We start from the raw sequence: 21,892 nt of genomic DNA, 5'->3' as shown, positions 1-21,892 counted from the left end.
ACTCGGGTCCGCGCCGGGACAATAATCTTGTAGGGAGAAATGGTTCAGATCCTCGTAAATTCGTTTTTTTGCCCGAAGCCCGAGCATCGGTAACAAAAGTGGGGGGGGGGCAACAAAGTATGCGTTTGACAGGTTCCACGCCCCCCCTCCCAGTGGTGGGGATAATGCCTGGGCAATAATCGTGTAGAGTAAGTCAGACAATAATCGAGACGAGTCTGTAGGATGTACACCAACGAGCAAACTCGGCTTCCACTAGGGGAAAAAGTAACGCAGGGAAAGGGCCTCCTACCACTTAGTAAATTTATTTCAAATACTGAAATAAATGTTAAATTGAATGATAATTTGGCATAAATTTCAGTAATTCAGTAGTTACGATCATTGGCGTATGAACATTTGTTATTGTTTAATGTTAATCGTAAATGTAACGATGAACTACAATAAGGTAACCTAAGAAACGGTATCAAATGATCACTTTGAATGTATTTGAATAAATGTTCGCGTTGCAGTACACACCTGAACACATTTATCAAAGTATAAATTGAAATTCATAAAGTAAAGTGTGTCATGACTATTCCGCCATTAATTAATTCTGGGTCATTTGATTTCCCACCGAGTGCTAAATCAATATCCGACATTTGAATATCGAGTCCTTTATGAAAAAAAAGAAAATATGAAAATAAATATATGCACCAGGTGCTGATATTTTTATGGTTGACTAAACAATTTATCAATTGTGAATTTCAGTGAACACTGTCAAATGTATCATTAAGTGTCCACTTCAGAGAGTTGTCATTTTAAATAATCAACAAAAATATATATCAACCATCTGCCCTGTTCTACAGAAAAAAATTTATTCAACTAAATATCACAAGTATTCATTAACAATACATAATACACTGTACCACCTACAAGGGAAATCATTTTTGTGATAAAACAAAGCTATCTTTGATTGATACCTATCGATCTAAAAATAAAATTTTCAAATGCACATTTTTAGGAGTCAAAATTGATTTCCGTTTCGAAATAAATCGAAATAGCTTCATTACATTCTGTCACCGTAATCATCGTTGTCCGTTTAATTATGCAGTAAATTCTGACATTGAATAATGGTTACATAGATTTTGTTTGGAATAATAATAGGAATAGGCAGAAAGTATCCGTCGATTTTCCGGTAGAAGTTGAACACCCGCTGGGAGCATTTTTATCGAGGCGTCGCGTCGGCTTGAACTTGTAAATTCCATTAACGTCAAGGCTGCGAATGCCCGACGGGACGGGGGCTGTCGTCCAATCAACGCGAATTCGTAGCTAACTAGAGAATTTGTATGAACAAGTAGCGGCACAATTTACTATTTAACGATCCCGCCGTAATTCTGCGATTGCAACCGTGCCTGTACAATTACCGATTAATGGAGACGATGGCGGAATTGGAAACCGAACCCTCGGAGCTCGCAATGTCTGATGACGGACATTGTTCAAATGCGAGAACGTTGCGAAATTCATGGGAATTAATGTCTACTATTTAAAGTTGTGTAGGAGATACATGTTTTCATACAGTCTGGACACACTGAATTACGTGAAAATGGGGGGTGAGTCAATAAAAACTGCTATCTAAAATAACTCATTACTAGAATTTGAATTACTAGAAGGTTGTTCATAAGGACAAAAATAACGGAGTCTGACATGCCAATTTTGGATCAATTTTGTCTCATATGTACAAGATTTAAAAAAAAAAAAAAACTGTCACTAATTTATCCACTATCTTATTTATGTAATTCATCTAACAATCCTCCAATCCTCCGAATATCAGATGATCATTTAATCCATTAACAACACAACACAACTAAATCATAATTAAATCATAAATTCAATGTATTTTCAAACCAAGAAAAAAAAAAAAACTGTTCAAGCTGTCCCGAAAGATAAAAGTACAGTAAAGTTCACTTGCAAATGCAGACTGGAGATTCGAGTTTCCAGTAACGACGCATAGATCTGACTGCAAAGCGATCGATAACCGTGTAAAAATGGTGGACTGCGTTAGTCTCTCGGTTGCGAGAGAGTCGTGACTCTCGCCGCATACCTTCGAGCACAATATTTATTGCCCCCGGGCAGCAACTTTTGAAACAGCACTTGTTAAACGTCGCCTTAGTAATTTCTGATCTGGGCCACCGGTTTACGTCACCGAAGGCCACCGAGGGGGGTTGGTGGTGAGTAAGAAATTTCGCGTGTCAAACTTCACAAAAATTAGCCGCCGTACGAAATTATTACCGGATTCGAGTTTATTCGATTACCAAAAATCCAGATTCGAGAGAATCTTGAAAACCTGAGGTCTCTCGGCTCGAAATGTATTAATGCTCCGATCGTCGCGAAATAACGGATCTGACATTAAAATAGACATTTTTACGGGTTTTTCGAACGGGTTTCGACTTAGCCTTCGGGGCACATTTGTCGCGATACACTGGCCCCGTGGATGAAAAAAAAAAAAGAGAAGATTTAAGAGCATATTCGGCGAGACAGGCAACGAAACGTCTGGTCGTCATTGGTACGCTAATTAATGCTGACTACTGGTACAGACAGTTTATTTTATTTGTTAATTGCGCTCGCGCATGTGCCACGGCACCAGGTAATTAAATCGCCTGTTTTATTGGATTTATTTGCCATGGGAAAGTGCAGGATAAAACGAGAAACGTGATCGAAGAACCACTTTACACGTACGACATTATTTATTGATTGTTCTTGAAATCGATTTCTGTCCAATTCTTGAAACCATTAACAGCCTATTCGTGCCACACCGGATAATCTGTGATTTCCGTTTATCTCGCCATTACTATAATTTCTTACGAAACTGGTGGATGAATTTACAAATGGAATGCAAACACTTCGAGCGCTATATGTAAGTATGAAAGTTTACAAGTGAAGATTCATAAATGCATCGTACAAGAAGACCCTAGCCTAGCTGAGAAACACAACAGATCGATGTCACTACTCGCGGATATGATTGCATATCGAATTCTACACAATCGTATGTGCTACAAATTGCATAAAAATCCGCAGTCTATTCATAAAACATCATTTTGCATAAAAATCTCCCCTATCTATTCCTTACGGTTCACTAAATTACGGGCAACACTGTCGGAAGTGGATAATTTCCTCCTAAAAATTCGTCGAAAGAAGTGTGTCCATAAACGGTCGACAGGTCGAAATCGAAAAATTTCGTGAATTCATCGACGTCCACACGGTATCGTGGAGAGATCGCAGGAATGTTCGACGAAGGCTGCCATTCAAACGTCACTTCGTTAGACGTCGCCCAGCGCCAAATTTGGAGGGCACCGTTTCCTGCTTCGTTAATTAATTTGCATCCGTAAGACCGTGATTTGCATGCTGCACTGTATATATACGCTTTTTTTCGCGGCGACCAGTTGTATGGCGAACCATTTCGAACAATCACGACCCACCGACCGGAGAAAGTTACAGGAACACAGACTCCGTTAATTAATAGGTCGATACGGCCGAGTTGACGCCGGGAATAATCGACGACGAATCGAACCGGCACACCTTCTTTTCGCGCGTGCAATTCGAGCGTGCGATTGGTACCGAAAATTATTAGAGACCTCGAGAAACTGCGGGACAAACCGCGGATTAATGGGAGAAAATATTATTTTATTTATAATATTTTAGGGAACATTTTACCTTAAATAAGATAACTATAATAATCGTGGAAAATAATGAATTATTTCGATAATGGAATAATTGACTTTTTGGGCGTTTAAATGATCATTTAAATATTCAAAAGCCCAGAGACTCCTTTCCTCCTTTTTCAATCGAGCTCCAATTCTCCACAGACTTTCTACATTATACAACAATACATTAACTAACCAGATTAGTAACAGCACACACTGACTAGGAAATGTATACATTTACTGAATACAGTAAATCCTCGATGAGTGTTCGAAGGCTCATCAGAACTGACAAGAAGAGGTCCCCAGGTGTAATGCTGACTTTTTAAACGAGCTTCAGCGCAGTGATAGAGCTTGGAATTCTGAAGCCAATGATATTTGTTTCCGCCACATATGGTCATTAATTTATAAAATATTTAATGTTCAGTACCGAGGAGTCTCCGAACACTCACCGAGGATTTTCCGTAAACCCTTTTACCGTGACATATCCGCTAACTGTACAGTTCTCATCATCAAACCTATGTGTATTTAATTCGCTCTATAAATCAGTTAGCCACTCGTAACACAATTCCTTTCGTACATGATTTAACGGCGTTTCCTTTCGAGGGCATCGGGAACACGATCTCCGTATTGTCAACGGTTTCTCGGGTGTACGAAGTTAATTGCAAACATCTGCGTGTGTAAACCACCTCCGCCGGCTAGGTACTCGATATCGGTGTGAGAACGAGCAAGGGGAATTGCGTGTTTGTTTAACGAGACACTTTCAGCGACGCTGGTCTTAATCAGACACTGTTCATTATCTCACGATGACGGTAAACTTTATATGGGGAGGGGATTAAACAAGTTTGATCCAACGTCACGGAAATCACCGCGTCATATTTACAAACGTATCGATCACCCGGTGCAGAACCAGCGCGTTGTTGCCTTTGATCAGCAACAGGTCCGTTTTCCCAACAATGACTATTGTTTGCAGCTAATTCGCCGCGTCTTGTTTCACAATTCCTCCTCGAACGACTGTCAATGTTTTTCAGCGACCGTTGGAATGCCTCGCTATGGCTCTAATCGGGTTTCAAACGTTACTATTAGGTGTACCAATAATTAAACTCAATCTATTTGGTAAAATTTGATCCTTATTTTTGAGGAAATCAGAAGCATATGGGGTATGAGCAATACTATCTAAAATAACTCATTCTAGACTGCGGATATTTATGTAAATATAGATTTTTGTCTATTTTACAAAAACTGGTATCAAACAGAAATTCCTTTACCTTATTAAGGATACTATTAGGTTCCAAATAAGACAAATACCTCATCAAAGTTCATTAAATATTTTTGTAAACTAAGATTTATATAATCATATTCGTTATAAATGCATAAAATCCGCAGTTTACTCATTACCTATTAACTGTGTCAGAAAATGTTTTAATGAATTATGTAGCATGTTAAGAGACGCATCGGATGAATACAATTTGATTTTTTTATGTTACCCTTTTTGTGACATCAAGGTGACCTTAAGTTTTTTCAAGACCAATGTATTTTTTTGTGCGTTGCGATTTCAATACAACGATAATTATATGCCTTGTCCCCTAAATATACTATCATTACACAACGAATAGAGTAAATAAACATAACAAATCATGTCACAAGTGACATAAGATTTACTAAATTCCCTCGAGTGACTCAAGTATCGTGTGGAATGCTACTCATGAAACACCTGGTCTACAGTCGTGGCTGCATTTCCAGGATTCCTGGGCTGTCGATGCAGTCCTGCATTCGTCATTGAACTTTTCCACCAGATTCTCGCCGGATCGCGGTACCAATCCATCGGGAAAAGTTATCCGGTTACGCGAAATCTGGCGGCGAGCCAAAGGAATGTCCACGTGGCACCAACGTTCGGTTCTTTTTTTTTTTTTTATTTTTCAGTCGTGGATCAACCATTCGGTCTTATCGTTCGTATATTTCGAGCGCGAACGCGGGATCCAGAACGAGGAAACGACGATAAGAGTGTCGGGATTTACTGTGCCCCGTGAAACGGAGAAATAATTTTCTTTCCCGTAAATCTAAATAAGTATAAAATAATCTTCGCGGTTGAAAACAGGAAAATCGTGGAGACTACGTTTATCGAATTTATCGCCGAGAATTTCCAGCCCAATTATCACACTAGCCTCCTACGGGCGGAGCTTATATCTTTTTACATGTGGATTAATCACCCATGAACTGATAATGATTATTACCTATTCCGCGACAGGTTTGGATCAGCATCGACGGATTTTGTGTTTGGTTCTATTAGGTGTACCAAGATAAGGAATCGACGATTTTTTTAATTGTGAGGCGATATATATTGCAAATTAAAAGTGTCTTGTCGATCTTTTTTTGAGAGTAATGGTATAGCGTGTTATAGAGAGAAATGGGGAAATTAATTTTCTATAAAGTCCGCAGTCTAGTTACGAGTAAACGTATAAATACCTTGACGGTATCGGTTTATCCCAGAGATGGGCAAACTCAGTATCTAGATAAAAAGTTTCGAATCAAAGATAAAAAAAGTATTTCGTCATTTTTAATTGTTTAAACGTGGAAATTTCAATTTTTGTAATAAAATAATATTTCTTTATGAATGAATTGACATTTGTCGAACAATTATTTAATCCCATTAACTGTTTAAAGCTCAGAAAGACACCTTTAGATACTGCTACTTTTAACTGTCTATTATTCGAATAAAATTCTACCCAACTCTGGTTTATCCCTACCCATAGCCCCGTGTATTACGCGACGAATTGCTGACAAAAAGCCAGTGGACTGCTGATGTTTGCATTTCCAATGCTGGTCGTTTCGAACCCACGGGAGAAATGAGAGGTTCAAGGAATTGGATCGTTCCGGGTCTCCGAAGAGAGCACATCAAGGATCCAGTTACTGGTGCCGCTGTGATCATGGCCGACACAGTATGCACACACAATCCCACGGGGGGAAATTGACCGTGAACCTTTCTGACCCAATTGCTTACATAATTGATTCGTCTTCGTTAGCCGAGCTCTCGTTGCATCGCGGCGATGCAACGAAAATTACGTGATCGTCATAAATATACAACCAGCGGTATGCGTAACGTTTAGAATTCGTAAATTCGAAATTTCTATGGCCAGCAGGCCCCTCGAATCCTTTCACCTTTCTTTCACGACTTTTCACGGTGTCGTCTCCGGTTGTCAGGTAATTCGTGACACCTTTCACGTTTCCAAAGAACCTATTCTACCTTGGAGAAAGGAAATTGGATTTCCTTTCACGTAAGTACACACACATCTTCTTTTAGTGACGTGTACTTTTTCTTTGAATAATTCGGATTCTTTTGTTTTTTTATATTCTGTTTGGGTTGTTGAATATTTTTATACGGAGGTAAATCTAGTGGTGGGGCTTTGGGAGATACGATCTTTTCGAGAGTTGTTTCTTAAATTTTTTCCCCTTTAGTTTCGATTGATTTACTGGTAGTTAATGTATGAGAGGATTTATGACGTAATTTAGCAAATTGACTGATCCTGACTGGATGAACTTTCTTCATTTCTGATGGTTCAATGCTTGAAGATGATCACTGGGCTACAGTCTAATGCCACTACTGATCAATTTAAGTTAACTCACCCTCCCCGTATCTTGGTACAGAGTTGCACGTTCTTTGGATCGCCTACTCACCTGTAACAAACAACGAAAGAAACCGTTAAGCTCGCCTGATCAGCTTCTGTTGCGATGCACAACAATCACATAATAATTAGACTACCGAAATTTTGCATTTCTCATATAATAAATGCGTACGTAATATATAATAAATATGCGAGTACCACAGAAAGCAATAAAAATATAATATATTATATTATAAATATGCGAGTACACAAAATATATTTATGTGTAAATATAATTATCGAACTTCATAAATCTTCGTGGACATTTGTCTAACACCAATCCAAAAAAATAATCATATTCTTTAGGAGACTTCAACGTAAACAGGGTTTAGTTAAAATTAAATTTAATTACTAAATCAATTGATTAAAATTTAATTTACGAAAAATTACCGAATTTTTACTCAATTGTTCCGTGAATGACAAGAAACGAATTCTACGCGTCACTTCGTGATTGGCCTCGTTTTTATTCGTGATAGGGGATCGCGTTTGAATATTCGTTTCGGGACCCGTATAATATCTCCTTGGTGGATTTTATTGGCTTGGTTCCAGCCGCGGATAATTTTCATAGAGGAGATCCCAACGACGACCACGGTGCAACGACTGACAAATTGCATCGGCGTGTGTCACTGCACTCTGCGGGCCGACTACTGATATAAAGTTCATTAGATCTTTGTCGTTCCCCCCCCCCCCCTGGCTCTCTCTTTGTGCGTTCGCCACAAAGAATAATGACCCCGGCCCGATAAAACTTCTACACCACGAAATTGACAGTGAACACAGACCGCTGACCGAACTCGTTTTCTGTTTAATGGTGTCCCAACACGCGACATTGTTGCAATACGAAAAGATTGAAGGAAAAGCTCTTGTTTAAAGATAGTGTGCAAAATCATTAACAGTGATTTATTAATGATCATTAACAACGACACATTTAACATCACTCACGACAGTGATTTTTTTATCTTGAATAAATTTACTCATTGTGTTCGTAATTATTGACCGTCAAAAAGAACATGTTTTATACGATTTGAAAAAAAGATTACACTGTTATTTTTGTTTTTAATGTACATTTGTGTCTTTTGAATCCTTAAATATGACTGCCCGTTAAAAATACTCAGATTTTTACCTCTCATTCTTGTACGTATCGATACCAAAAGTACTCGGTATCGAAACGAAAATATCGATTAATGTACTCGCATTTACTTGTATCGATTCATCCCTAGATCCATGATCGATGGACGGTCCACGAGTGAAAAAATTACGGGGGCGTCATTAACCAACAATGACGACCGATCGCGTGAATAATTCGTCGGTCCAACGGGCACGGTTATCTGAAACACATATCGCGCCGTCACTTCAGCCGATTTACACGTCGAAGCTCTCAGTTTCGCAGCTTCATCGTTCGTCGGATCCAACGATCAACCGTTTCCATAAGCGATGCCGTCCAACAAAACGAGAGCTAACGAGCCCATCGAGTGTTATTTTTTTCTTTTTCTCACGAATTACGCGGCCGTCTCGCGACTGACGTCCACCTCGTAAATTGACAGTCGATTAACGATAGATTTCCGCAATCTAATCGCGATTATAATCGCAAATCATCGCTGCAATCGACCCCGATCGCGAGCGACTCGTGAGTTCGTCGATACACGTTGGATCTAACGATCTGGGGAAATTTTTATTGCATTTTTTACTCTTTCGATAGACCTGCCGAAATCAATGAATGTATTCTTGGATCGAGCAGAGTTTTTTTCTTCGGTGGATGATTGATTCGATCATCGATGAATTAAAGATAGATGTAAAAATTAGAGAAGTTTCTGATGTCTCGAGAAAATATCTATTTTCGACGAAATGGCGAACATTTTGAAACAGTTATTTTTTTGATTAAAAAATTTCTTACAAAATGCTTTTTTCCTATCCTTTGTAGACAGGCTGGATTATTTGGATATAACTTATTTCAAATAAAAAATGCTAAAAAGTATGGTTTACTAAAACAATAAAATTATAAACGTAGGTTCATGCTACGAAGAATACGTTAAAGAATATTTTTTGTTACAATAATATTCATGGAATTTGTCGTAAAAATAAAAATTGTTCTATTCAGTTTAATTGCATAATAAAGTATTCTCAAAGTTTCAAAGACATTGTTTGAATAATTTCTTTACAATAAAATTCCCAAAAATTCATTAATTCTTAGCCCGTTTACACCAGCATTTCCCCCTTAACCTTCACTCTGTGCATAGTAAATTTTCCTTGGTCTGTGCACAGGGTCAAGCTGACCCCATATATATTCTCATATACTTTGTAAAGTTTTTTTTCAAAAAATAGTTATTTTTATTAATTCATAAGAAATATTTTTTTTCAGTAATGTGCGTGTAAAATCTTACTTGAGGCAATTCTGGTTGCCTAGTGCATATTCATTTGGTGCAAAAACTTATTACGTCGCATTTTACAATGACTGGTCCAATGGCCCCAATGCACAGACTGAAGGTTAAAAACGAAATAAAGTATGTCTGGCTAAGTACGGCCTTTTTCACTGTAACAGTCGACGTGTTAACAGGTTAAGAAGCGGCGAACGATAATAGGGCATACGCAGTATACTTGCCTAAGTGCCATATGTATATCCTCGATATGTCCCCCCCCCCCCCCCCCCCCCATGAAAGAATGGCATTATGCGAGTGAAACCGAGGGCGACACGTTATCGCCGCCGCCCGTTTATCATCGCTACCGTTCCAGTCGTCTTGTCTATCCTACTGCTGATAAATCATTGAACTTCTGTGAATCGACCGCGTGTCCGGTTGGATATGACTCAGGAAACGATCGCGATACGGGGATCGTGAAAAATTCGGATATCGGTGATCCGCGGACGAGGTCCCCTCGTGTACGACTGGAAAATATGTATTCACGATCGTATTTTCTCCGTGGGTCGTTGAGCAGGGCAAACTAGTTGTAATGCAGTTGAAAATTATTGTAGTTCGTGGCGGCAGCACTTTGAAAACGACACAGTACAGTAAATCCTTGATGAGTGTTCGAAGCTGTTCCTATCGAACATTAAATATTTCATAAACTAATGGTCATGTGTGGCTGAAACAAATGTTATTTGCCTTAGAATTTTATGTTCTAAAAAGTCAGCGTTACACCTAGAGACATCTCTTTGGCAGTGTCGAGGAGCCTTTGAACACTTATCCAGGATTTACTGTATTCATCGTCGTCCGAAGGTTAACCCTTTAAGTGGGAAGAACAGATCTATCCACCTTGGTCTATAATTTTATGTATAATTTGATGTCAAACAAATGACAGTCAGTTCAATTCAATAATATTATAAAAATAACACTATTTCTATTTTTGTAATTAAGTTTAAGTATTCCAAAACAAATTCAACGACACATTTGAAAATTCTGTTCGAATATACTTTTATATTGTAAAATCAACTAATGAATATTCGTTAAAAATACATTCTGATATAGTTATTCATTTCAAACCTAAAATTTCCTCGCAAAATTCTACACCTCAGTACTTTTGTGATCATCCAGTCTTTTTGTCTGAACGAAACCGTCACTTAACGATTCCGTGTCCGAACGGATAGCATAAACGTACTTTTACACGCCTAATTATCGATAATGTCCGGCTGTAAAGTTTCTGTAATAAAATTCAAGCCACCCCTTTCGTAAGTTCGCAGCCCCTCCCACGTCCCTCTGCTAGAGCGATAAAACCGAGTCGGGGGTCGCGGGACCGAGAAGAAACACGGGTCGATATCTCGACGACCCACGGTATCCTTGAGACTTTTCTTAGGTATCGGGGCCGTTTCCTTTCTGAAGCGTTTCGCGGATGCTGCGGCGAAAACACTGCCTACCGCTCGAGCAGTAATTTCTTCTCAAGGATGCTCCAGATTTTTAAATGATCGTTGCTTTCGTCGTTTTTTCTTTGAAATTGTAACGTACATGTATAAGTTTCAATGTTAACGTCTAACCATGAAAATACAATCTACAATGTTTAAACTTCATCTCAGGAATATTCTGCGAGTTAATTTAACGAACAGTTTTTAAACAGCTGACTAAACATTGGCTTGGGTCAAATTAACCCAGTGTGACAATTATATTTGAAACAAGAGGTGTGACAACGGAGGGTTCATAGAAATACTGACAAGAGAAAATTCCGAACCCGAAAATTCTGACTTTAATGAAACTTCGTACTTTTCTTGAACTGTGCTTGGAGCAATTTTTTTCCCCTTTTTCACTCTGAAAGGGTAAAAGATTCTTAGGGTTAAGAATTTATTCGTAAAATAACAAAAATATCATTTCGGTTATAAATGACGTATCGTAGACAATTTGTCTTTCGGTAGCGTAACAAATCATTAAAAAACTGAACAATTTTTGTAGTCACAGTTTTACTTCATCTCGTACCGTTACAAAGTTATATCAAGAAAACTAGAATCTGTGAAAACTTTAACGACTGATTTCACCCCTTCGGAGCGAAAACTGCCAGGAAAAAAATTACTCCAAGCAAGTTCATGCAAAGTTTCATTGAAATCAGAATTTTTAGATTCGGAACCTTTCCTTGCAAGCTGGTAGAAAATTTTCTTGAAATTTCTATTCCAGTATGTTTTCCTATTTAGAAAACGCTATATATACATTTACAACAATTCTATAAATGTATAGAACAGTCGAAAGAAAAATTCTTGATTTATCTATTTACAATCTACACTTCATTTAATCTATACTTTCTTTTGTTCAAATTCGTCTTGTACTTTTGCTTTTTCAAAAGAAAATTTTCGAATAAAAACTGTTCTTTTCCCGTCGTCCGAAGTAAAGGGTCACTCGAAAAGTCGCGTTTGAAACGCTCGAGCGCGCCTCACGTCCCACGGTGGAAATGTTACTTTATCACGGTTCAGTAACGCTGACATTTTTATACAATTCCACGGGCAGGCGAATGAAGTCCGGGAATTTATCGGGAAGATCGTTTTAGAAGCTTCTGGTCTCTCAGAAAAGAGGAATAAAAGGGATGAGGGGGGAATCGAGCTAAAAGTTCTCGGCCGTGGCTGCGACGACAGGAATCGCTGTTTACGAGAATCGAGTCGGAAAATCGACGAAGCGTGCAAGAAATTCACTGAAAGTCGCTTTAACGATTCCCGACACACCGGCCTGTCATAGTTCCGTGCCGTGTTGAAACGCGAATGATTCATTGGGGATATACAGTGTACAGGCTATTCGAACGTATTAGAAATCTCTCGCGATCGAAGGAAAGAATCGCACACGCGCGCATTGGGCCTTTGAGGAGTTAGAAAGTCGTGGCTAAGCTGGAAAGAATTTCCAGCATTCTTCGAAGCGACTTTACACATACGGGTACGTGTATAATAATCCCGGTGATAGAGCCTTTGAGGAGTCCTTTATACGAGACACGTCGATCAACAAGTCTCATGACATATTACGTAAATATTGAAGTCAGGAATAATAGGCGGAGAAAGATTTCTCTACCTTTGATAAACTTTAGATGTACCGATGAGTAATGAACTATGTATTATATATTTTTTAATTACGAGGCGATATACAGAGTGTTCCAAACTAGGTGTAAATCCTTAAAAAGATTCTTGGGGTGATTTGAAACAACTTTTTCCTTAACGAAAATGTTCTCCGTGACTTTGTTAACGAGATATTAAGGAAAAACCCCGACCAATCAGAGCGCGAGTCTCCAAGGCCAATGCTACCGCCGGAGCTGGGTGACAGATACGCGCTCTGATTGGTCGAGGTTTTTCGTTAATATCTCGTTAACAAAGCCTCGGAGAACTTTTTCGTTAAAGATATTCTAACTCACACAAGTCTATTTTCACGTGGATACGCAGCCTAAGGCTGCGGCAGATTCAAAGGTTTATCTACAAATGATAAAATAAAAAGGTTAGAGAAGTCTGGCCTTGCAAAGAATCCTACTCTATAAATTATTCTACTACAAGTATGTAGTGAACATTAAGCTACGTGTCCACTTGAGATTGTTATACACCTAAAACACAGCTTAAAGCTGCAGAGTGTATATATATATACAGTGGTTTATCCTACAGAAACTTTTCTACGGTAAACTGAAAAAAAGTTAAAGGAATCTACTGTATCTAGCAACCACTTATGCTACGTGTCCACTTGCAAATTTTACATATCTAAACGTAACTTTGCATCAACACCTGTTACATTCCATTCTCAAGATCTGTAACACGAGTAAGTATCTAGCGTGGAAACGCAGCGTAAGGCTGCGCCAAGATATAGTGGTTTATCTACAGGTTGAAGCCTCACCGTGGTAAACTTGACGGTTAGGAAGTCGTAGTATTTCACCAGGAACTTCATTATGCGGTCGGTGTAATTGGCTCCGTTCGAACAGCATGCGTTTCCTAGTCGATCTCGTCGGGTAGTGGCTTTCGTTCGCCTTGGGCACACGCACGAAATCGGTCGGTTAATTAAACGCGGTCTCCGATCGACGTGATTCTCGCCGATCGATTCATCGAAGACGAAGAGAGAAATCGGGAGGAACGTTCGTTTGGTGATGCTCGTTGATTCGCTCGGCCAAACGTGTCTCCGTTATCATTCGGATGCTGGACAACACGTACGAAATTTAATTCGATTTCATCGCGTCGATATATCGTATCGTTCGTCGAATTATCGACAATCGGTTCGACGAACGAGCACCGCGTGAGGTCCACGTTCTAGCTGTTCATTATCGTAATCGCTGCTTTTGTTTACGACCGATCGTCGATTTGTTGTATTCCTATAGAGACTACGATAAAAGAATTTCTCAATCGCTTCTGTCTCGAAATTTTAGTGAAATGAAATTTCACTCGAATAAAATTTTACCACTCGATTGAAATTTTTCGAATAAAGTTTCATTCGAATGATCTTTGCATAAAGGTTGTGAATGAAACGAATTTATTCGAGAGTAACGAATAATTTTTCGCCGAATGAAATCGTTATTCCTTATTCGTTATTCTTGAATTGTTATTCCTTATTCCTTATACTTTATTCTTTAATTGATATTCCTTATTTGTTACTCTTTATTCCCTATTCTTTATTCGTTCCAAAAAATAAAACTTAGTATAAAAAAGCTGTAGTAAATAAAATTAGGCAAAAATAAATTTTGTAAATAAAATTAGACAGTATCCATCAAGACCTATCCGGTCGTCAATCGAGCGGTCGCAAAGAAAATGGTGCGCGCAGTCCAGTGCAAGAACAACCGAGCAACGCAACCGTACACCAGCCGATTAATCATCGGGGGGTTCGTGACGCAGACCGATTACATTCGTACCGTGTGTCCGGCATGCTTGCGCTAGAACCAAAACGAACGCTGCAATTTACATTCATTGAATCAGAGATAATCGTTCCTCCCGTTTTCTCGAGCGTCGCACGTGCAAGATACAACAAAGATCACTTGTGTGTCCCGCGTCGCTTGATTATCTCCTCGGAGAGGGGGTTGGTGCGCGTTATCGAGCTGCAGGCCGCGCGAAACGCTAATTATTCCCGAGGAAAATCTCGTATCTTGGCCTAACTTTCGTTGTGGCCACCAGCGAAATACAAGTTTCTTCTCAAACGTTCGTGAAGAACGTCATCGTCGAATCGATCGAATCGAATCCACGGTGGCAGTTTTAACCCTTTAACGCACAATCCCTTAAATCGTTATTTCAAAATTATGAGACTGATATGTATATTGTATCTTATTTTGATGTCGAAAATATCGATAGTAAACAGACCTATATTTGTTTTTCATTTTTTTTTTTAAACTACGGCTGATAGATTTGTTTCAGAAGAAAAATTGAGCTTCATTAAATTCGGGAAAATAGGAAAATATAAGAATTACTACCTGGTCCGATAGTCGAAGTGTCAAAGTCATCCATGAGATTTTGAAAATCTCGAAATTCTTTAGAAATTCTCAACATCGTCACAATAAGAATTACCAAATATTCGATAGGTATACAGTCTAGTGGTTTTTACTAAAAAACAAAGTTAAATAAAACGAACAAATTGAAGAATATTCGGCCCCAATTATTGTACTCGCTAACTAAATTTGTCCATTAAGTGGGTGCCTAGTTTATCGCTTCAGTGACAATATTTGGAACATTCCTAGACATTCGGTAATACGAACCTTCTTTAAATAACAACCAAATATTAGAAAATCGGGTCTAGAAGATCGGTTTTACTTACTCGATCGAGTTTCAACATCCTTTAACACTTATTTGCCTATAAACACGCGTCAGTGCTTACAGACAGAGAGGCTACGAATTCCTCTTTAGTTAAAAATCGAACAAATTCTGTTAGATTCTAAGATTGTAATTTTGCTGCTAGGATTAAAAAAGTTGGAAAGGCTTTTCAAAATGAAATATTGTTTTATATTACTTTGTAACTGGGAAACACACGTTTGTGAACGTCGAACATTGACGGTCGGGTGGCGAAGTCGTTCCTTGTACGATGTAACGTTTGTTGTTCGAGAAAGATCGATTATTTCTGGCGATCGAGTAACTTGTTCACCGATGTAAACGGTTTCTAACACAACGGAACGTGTTCCACGGAGTCAAAGTCACTTTTCGATCGATACGACGAAAACGAATAATTTTTGCAGAAACACAGTCACTTATTTACTTACATAATTTTTATACGATTTTCATACGGTTCTTACACGATTATTACACGTCTGTTTTTTAAACGAAGATTTTACTCATCGATCGATTCACGTATCAATCCATATCAACCTCCAAAAAAAAAAGATAACAGTTCCTGGGTAAATATAGTCACTCGTCGTTCGATACAATTTTCCCAAACGCGAACGAACTGATTTCAGTTTAACGAACACACTCAAGGTAATTAATTTAAACAAACAGAAACTATAAAAATGCAAAATCCACTCTCGTCGATCGACAAGAATTATCTTCCACCGTCAGAAAGTCCATTTTCACAACGATCAAGTCACTCCATTCGTCGACGGTAAGTTTCCACTAAAAGATGTCAACTTTTAAAGACCCAAGGCACTCCCGACCATAGTAAACTGTCCTCGAAACGGAAAGGAATCGTTCTACGGGTCAAGTCACTGGGTTCGAGATCGCGGAAACAGCTGATCCGACCGTCTGACGTTCGCCAGGTTACGCAATCGGCGTTGTTTCGCACGCGTACACGAGGAACCGAGCGGATTTGTGCACGCATTCCCCACGGTGCGTTACGCGAGCCGTCGTTACGCAATCCCCGTGTCTTCTGGGGGCCGTCTGTTTATTTGCGGCCCGCGACCCTGCGTTTTACTCCCGTTCGCCAGCGAAATCGAGTCCCGTCGACGGAATTTCTAACGTCGTGTCGGGTTCGATCGATTCTACGAGAACTCTAAGCGTTTTTAATGGCGTTATTGCGAAGAGTCTAGGGAAGATTGGGGTAAAAAGTACCAGTTTTTAGTTGTCAGGAAAGAAAAAAGTCTAATATTTCTTAATGATAGTTAATAAATTTTACTTTCCATTTAAGAACCTAATCAATCGTACTTTTTCCACTAAGACTGGCATTACGTTGAAAACGTAGGCTTATTTGAAAATTAAATTTAAATTAGTTTAAGGCTTAATCGAAAAAGTACTACATTTAATTCAATTTTTCGCAAAATTGCATATAATTTACAAGTTTTTGAAATAAACTTTGAAATCAACAGGCATGATTTTTTATTTGTTTTATAAAGCAAGCAAATACCAGAATTTAGAGTAACAGAAACGGATAATTGAAGACTTTTACAATTGGAAAATAGAATATGACAGTGACGGGGTCATTAGGGCGTGAAAGTGGCAGTAAGAAAGAGAAGAAACCGAGGCAGTGGATAATGTTATATAAAAACGAAAGGCGTGCGTTTCATCAGGGAGCCTCATTTCATTTAGACTGAGTGAACCAGACTCCTCTCATTTAAGCCACCTAGCAAAAATTGCTTTCGTTACGGTAATGGAGGCCCTCTGATTAGCGAGCGCGGAAAATTCGATCATAGTATTAGCCTTTGTAAAAGAAATACGTATTACGTGCAGAGGCGAGCACAAGTTTCCAACGTAGTTCTGTATACTTTCGGTTCAATTTCTTAGGGATGGACTCTACTACTTAAAGTTGGATCTCCACTTTAAATAACCACTATTGAGAATGATCTAAAATTTTAACAAAATTCCTGAAACATTTACCTCAGTGGAAAATCAACAATTTCAACAGATTACGTAATAATTAATACTTTGATATTTACAAAAAATATCGATTAAATATGACTTTCAATATTCCTATGAATTTATAAATGATACGACTGTAAGTATACTAAAAACATGTACATGGCCCGTTTCCTAAATAAACGTGAAAAACTTTAGAAAATTTAGAAACTTAGAAATTGACTAATTTCTTCACTTTTATATAGTAATAAAAGGTGCAAAAGATCTGAGAAAATGTATTGTCATAACATTTTAGTAAGAGTGTATTGACAAGTCATTTTGACTTGCTTGGTATTTCTAGTGTTAAATTCAGTAGAATATATTTTTTTACGCAAGACAATTAAACTCAACATTGTTGAGTTGCATTTGCAGTTGTCAAGTTGCATTTTAGATTTCTGTTAAATATTGTGTTTTTCGAGCGATTGTACCTTGCACGCGTAAACATCTGGGGAATCAGCAGATAACACAATCGGGACCCCGATTGATTGGTGGAATCCTCGATCAAAGAACGGACCACCGGTTGTGTCCGAACTGGTTGGTTGCGTAATCGTCTCGTTAAATGTAAGATATAGGCCTCAGCGACGTGCCAGAAACGAAAATACACCCCGGCTAAGTGGTGGTCGAAAATCGCGAACGCTTCCTCCATACGACTCGACCGGGTTGAAATCAGGGTCGAGTCAATCCCTTTGAGGTTGGGAAGTCGAGCTGCTATTGCCAAACTCGTGAGTTGGCGTTTCGTTCGGTTTGAAAACAGAATTCTACAGATAACTTCTTTTCACAATAATACAGAATATTAGATAATAACGTCCCTATAGAAATGTGTCTTTTTTAATTTATAGAATTTTATTCGGTGCACCAATGAGCTATAATTCATATATATATATATAAAAGAGTATTAGAATTCTCAATAATTCATTCAAATCTTGCTGAATCATCCCTCCTGATTCTACAGTTATCAACCACTTATCCATAATATGCATTTAAATTCAGTCTACAGTCACTAATAACTAGACTGCGGATTTTTATGCAATATGAAAGTTTCTAAAGTAATTTATATTTCCCTCTTAAGTATCGTATCGGGTTCAGAATAAAATAGAAAGTTTTGTTTTTTATTGTATTCCACAAAACCTTATAGGCTATCAAGGCAGAAAATTCTAATTTTCTAAATTTTCAAAAGTTTCTCACGTTTATCCACCGATCGAAGAAAATATTTGTTTATCATCAGTACTTTTAATTTAAATATCAAGAAGTAGTGTAAACTAAAGAAATATTGAAGATACATACTTACATCGAAAACACGTATCGGAAAGAAAAACAAATTCAATATTCTAAATTTCTAAATTTTTAAAAGTTTTTCACGTTTATCCACCGATCGAAGCAAATATGAGTTTATCGTTGGTAGTTCTAGTGTTAAACGATTATTATCAACCAATCGTATGTAACCTAAAACTACGAATAAAATCTACAGTGTACACATTAGTATCACGATCAAAGGAGACTAAAAGAATCTGGGAACCAAAGTGCTCATCGTCTGTCCCTACGTTCAACGCACACGTCCGATATCGTGACGAGTCGATCTTAATTACTCCCCTGGGTAAAAGCAATTTGCGTCCGACATTCCCGTTGCGTTTGTTCACGGTTCGCCAAAGGATCGGCCGAAAATTCTTTCCGGTCCAAAGGGGACGCGTATATATACGCCTGCTCCTCGGAGCGTGACACACACTCGACCGAGCGGTCGATAAAACTGCAATAAAGTGCATGCGCAGCTGCGCGTCGTCTCGCGATATGTACGTATGCACCCACGTTGTGCTCGATTTCCTTTTAATCGTTTATTAGACGAGAAAAAAAGCGCTGAAACGTACCCGTAAATCATACGCGCATATGAATATATTTGTGTAACGAAACGAAGGAAAGTGCAAGAGTTAACGCTGATCAGAACTTTCTTCGATTATAGGGTAAATATCGCCAATGAACGAACACTTAAGAGATTTTATAATTATCAACTCTTTGCACTCGAAATTTCTAAATTTCCATAGATTTTGTCGAGTGCAAAGGGTTAAGGACGAATTTTAAATGATAATATTCATAAATACGTGGCACGTGAAAATTAGATTTTTAATATGTATGCATTTTTATGAGGTGTAGATTTCAATTTGAAAAATTAGAAAAATGTAGTTGATTAAATTGAGTAGAAAAAATACAGATTTCACATTCAGCGAATGGATAATATTAAGTAAATGAACGTTTAGAAGAAATTGAGAAAAATCAATATTTAATCATTTGTTTATTTTAATAACTTAATTTTCTCGTTTTTATATGTAATGTTCATTTACTAGTATCTGCGTGTTCATTTATTGGTGCATCGATCCTACATATTATTTTTTTAACACGATTTTAACACTAGAACCACCGACGATAAACGTATATCTGTTTCGATCGGTCGATAAACATGACGGACTTTTGAAAATTTACAAATTTATAAATTCACTAGTTTCTCGTCACTTTCGTATCGTAATAAAAATTGAAATTATATCTGCTCGCGGTGGAAAAAAAAAAAGACTATCGGACAATAGGATTCGATGGTATTCTACTCTGATTCTGTAACAAGTGTGTTATACGGTGTAGTAGTGCATACGGTTTCGCGGTTAAAACTATTAGATCCGTGTCGGACAGCTGGATGCAGACCAGAGGCCTTCCAAGATATCAACCGAGGTCTTTTCGCGGTTAATTCCATTACACGCTTACGGACCTGTACTGCCCCTCCACACACACAATATTGATGTTGGGCATGTGTCAGTAAGTAAGTAATCCACCATTTGTTGAGGAAATCGGTGTTCGTTTCTATGGAAGTCAAGGATTTATACCTACTGGTTCATTTATGTCTGACATGGTTTTCCAAAATTCTATGCCATTTGTAGCTCAGTGAAAGGCGAGGAAAATATTTTTTAATCCAAATATGTCACGTCATAATTAAAAATGAACATTGGGTTACTTATTGGTAGGCCTAATAGATTTAAAACTGGCCTTGTTATGAGGTGTATCAATAAGTAATCCAATATTTGTCGAGAAAATTAGTATTCTTTTAAGCAGAAATAAAGGATCTACGTTGTTTCAATATTAATTCAAAATATATAATTCCGAATTTTAATTCAAAATATGTCACGTCGTGATTAGAAACGAATATAGAGAGTTACTTATAGGTACACCTGGTGCATTCAGAACTGGGTGAACGAACCTCTAGAACTAAACACTTTTACTGTGGCGTCACATGCTTAAGAACTTTCAGGCTAATAGTTAAGAAGTTAATCCTCAACACGCTTCGTGCTTAGGCCTTTTCGCGTGACTCCCTGTTCGTGGCACGTGGGTGATCGATGGCCTACAGTGAGAAAGTACCATAAGCATTTACAGTGAGAAAATAAAAATTTCATTAACGAAAAATTATTACCATTATTTATAATATCGTTGGTTTGCTAAAAAAGTGACACCACTAAGAGAAGTAAATTTTTCAAGAAATCGGTCTGAAATGTTTTAAAATGATATCTCACAATCTCAACGTCAAATTTCTCAAATTTCAATGTCAAAACACTTGATTAGTGCTTTTTATATTTTTTACATCTCTGTGGAGTTAATTACTTTGGCAAATATGCAGTCTATATATTGGTTACTATTTGTAAAAAAAAAGGGTTAAAATAGCCCTATTTCGAATTGCAACATTTGTTAAATATTTTACTGGATTATAAATGACTTTGTTTTTAGATAAAAGTAGCTCACTTTTACCCTTAATTTTCTCACATATCTTACATGTACGATTCTTGAGATGCGTCAACTCTTCCAACAAATCTACGTTGTATGAACGACCAAAGGGAACGTTTCTGGCGACGTACGTTACAATCCACTCGAGCCAGAAAATAGAGTAGAAGATCAAACGCTGATTCTAGTTTCCCCTTTAATTAATTCCAATCGACATTTTCCATCACGGACCATTCAGTCCCTGAAACCCATGTACTTAAATACTTTGCTACTTAAACGTCAAATTACAAGTCAATCGCGTCGGTTTCAGGTGGAAGAAACGGAAGAAGGGGTTGACGACTCGACCGCGGACGAAGTCGAGGAACGTTCCAAAGTGTTTGATCCTTTCGTCAATTATCGATGGTTATCGATCGACTACTTACAACAGGGACAGGGTGGAAATAACTTTGAGGCGAGCACTTACGACGTCGTCGACGAGAGACGACGGAGGAACGCCAACTAGGAAGCTCCGATGGAAAGGCGTAAGCTACTTTAACCCCCTCTGCCCTACTGAATCGCCATAAAGTACGGGGTTATGCGCACGTGAAACACGGTGGCACAGTTTCCGTGTATACAGGGTGTCCCGAAAATAGACTGAA

General features: G+C 38.2%; 1 protein-coding gene across 1 annotated transcript in view; it reads right to left on the bottom strand.

Annotated features, from left to right (window-relative positions):
- Positions 1–13,697, bottom strand: part of LOC107188304 (dual specificity tyrosine-phosphorylation-regulated kinase 4) — a 91,126-nt gene extending 77,429 nt beyond the window's left edge. The window contains exon 1 of the mRNA XM_015576579.1: positions 13,606–13,697. Coding sequence (XP_015432065.1) covers positions 13,606–13,656 — 51 coding nt within the window. The 5' untranslated portion in view covers positions 13,657–13,697. The remainder of the gene's footprint in view (positions 1–13,605) is intronic.
- Between the last annotated feature and the right edge of the window lie 8,195 nt (positions 13,698–21,892).

Source organism: Dufourea novaeangliae, unplaced genomic scaffold, assembly GCF_001272555.1.
Source record: "Dufourea novaeangliae isolate 0120121106 unplaced genomic scaffold, ASM127255v1 scaffold118, whole genome shotgun sequence".
NCBI lineage: Eukaryota > Metazoa > Arthropoda > Insecta > Hymenoptera > Halictidae > Dufourea > Dufourea novaeangliae.
Note: the sequence above shows the minus strand (reverse complement) of the source record. Positions and strands in the feature narration are given on the sequence as shown.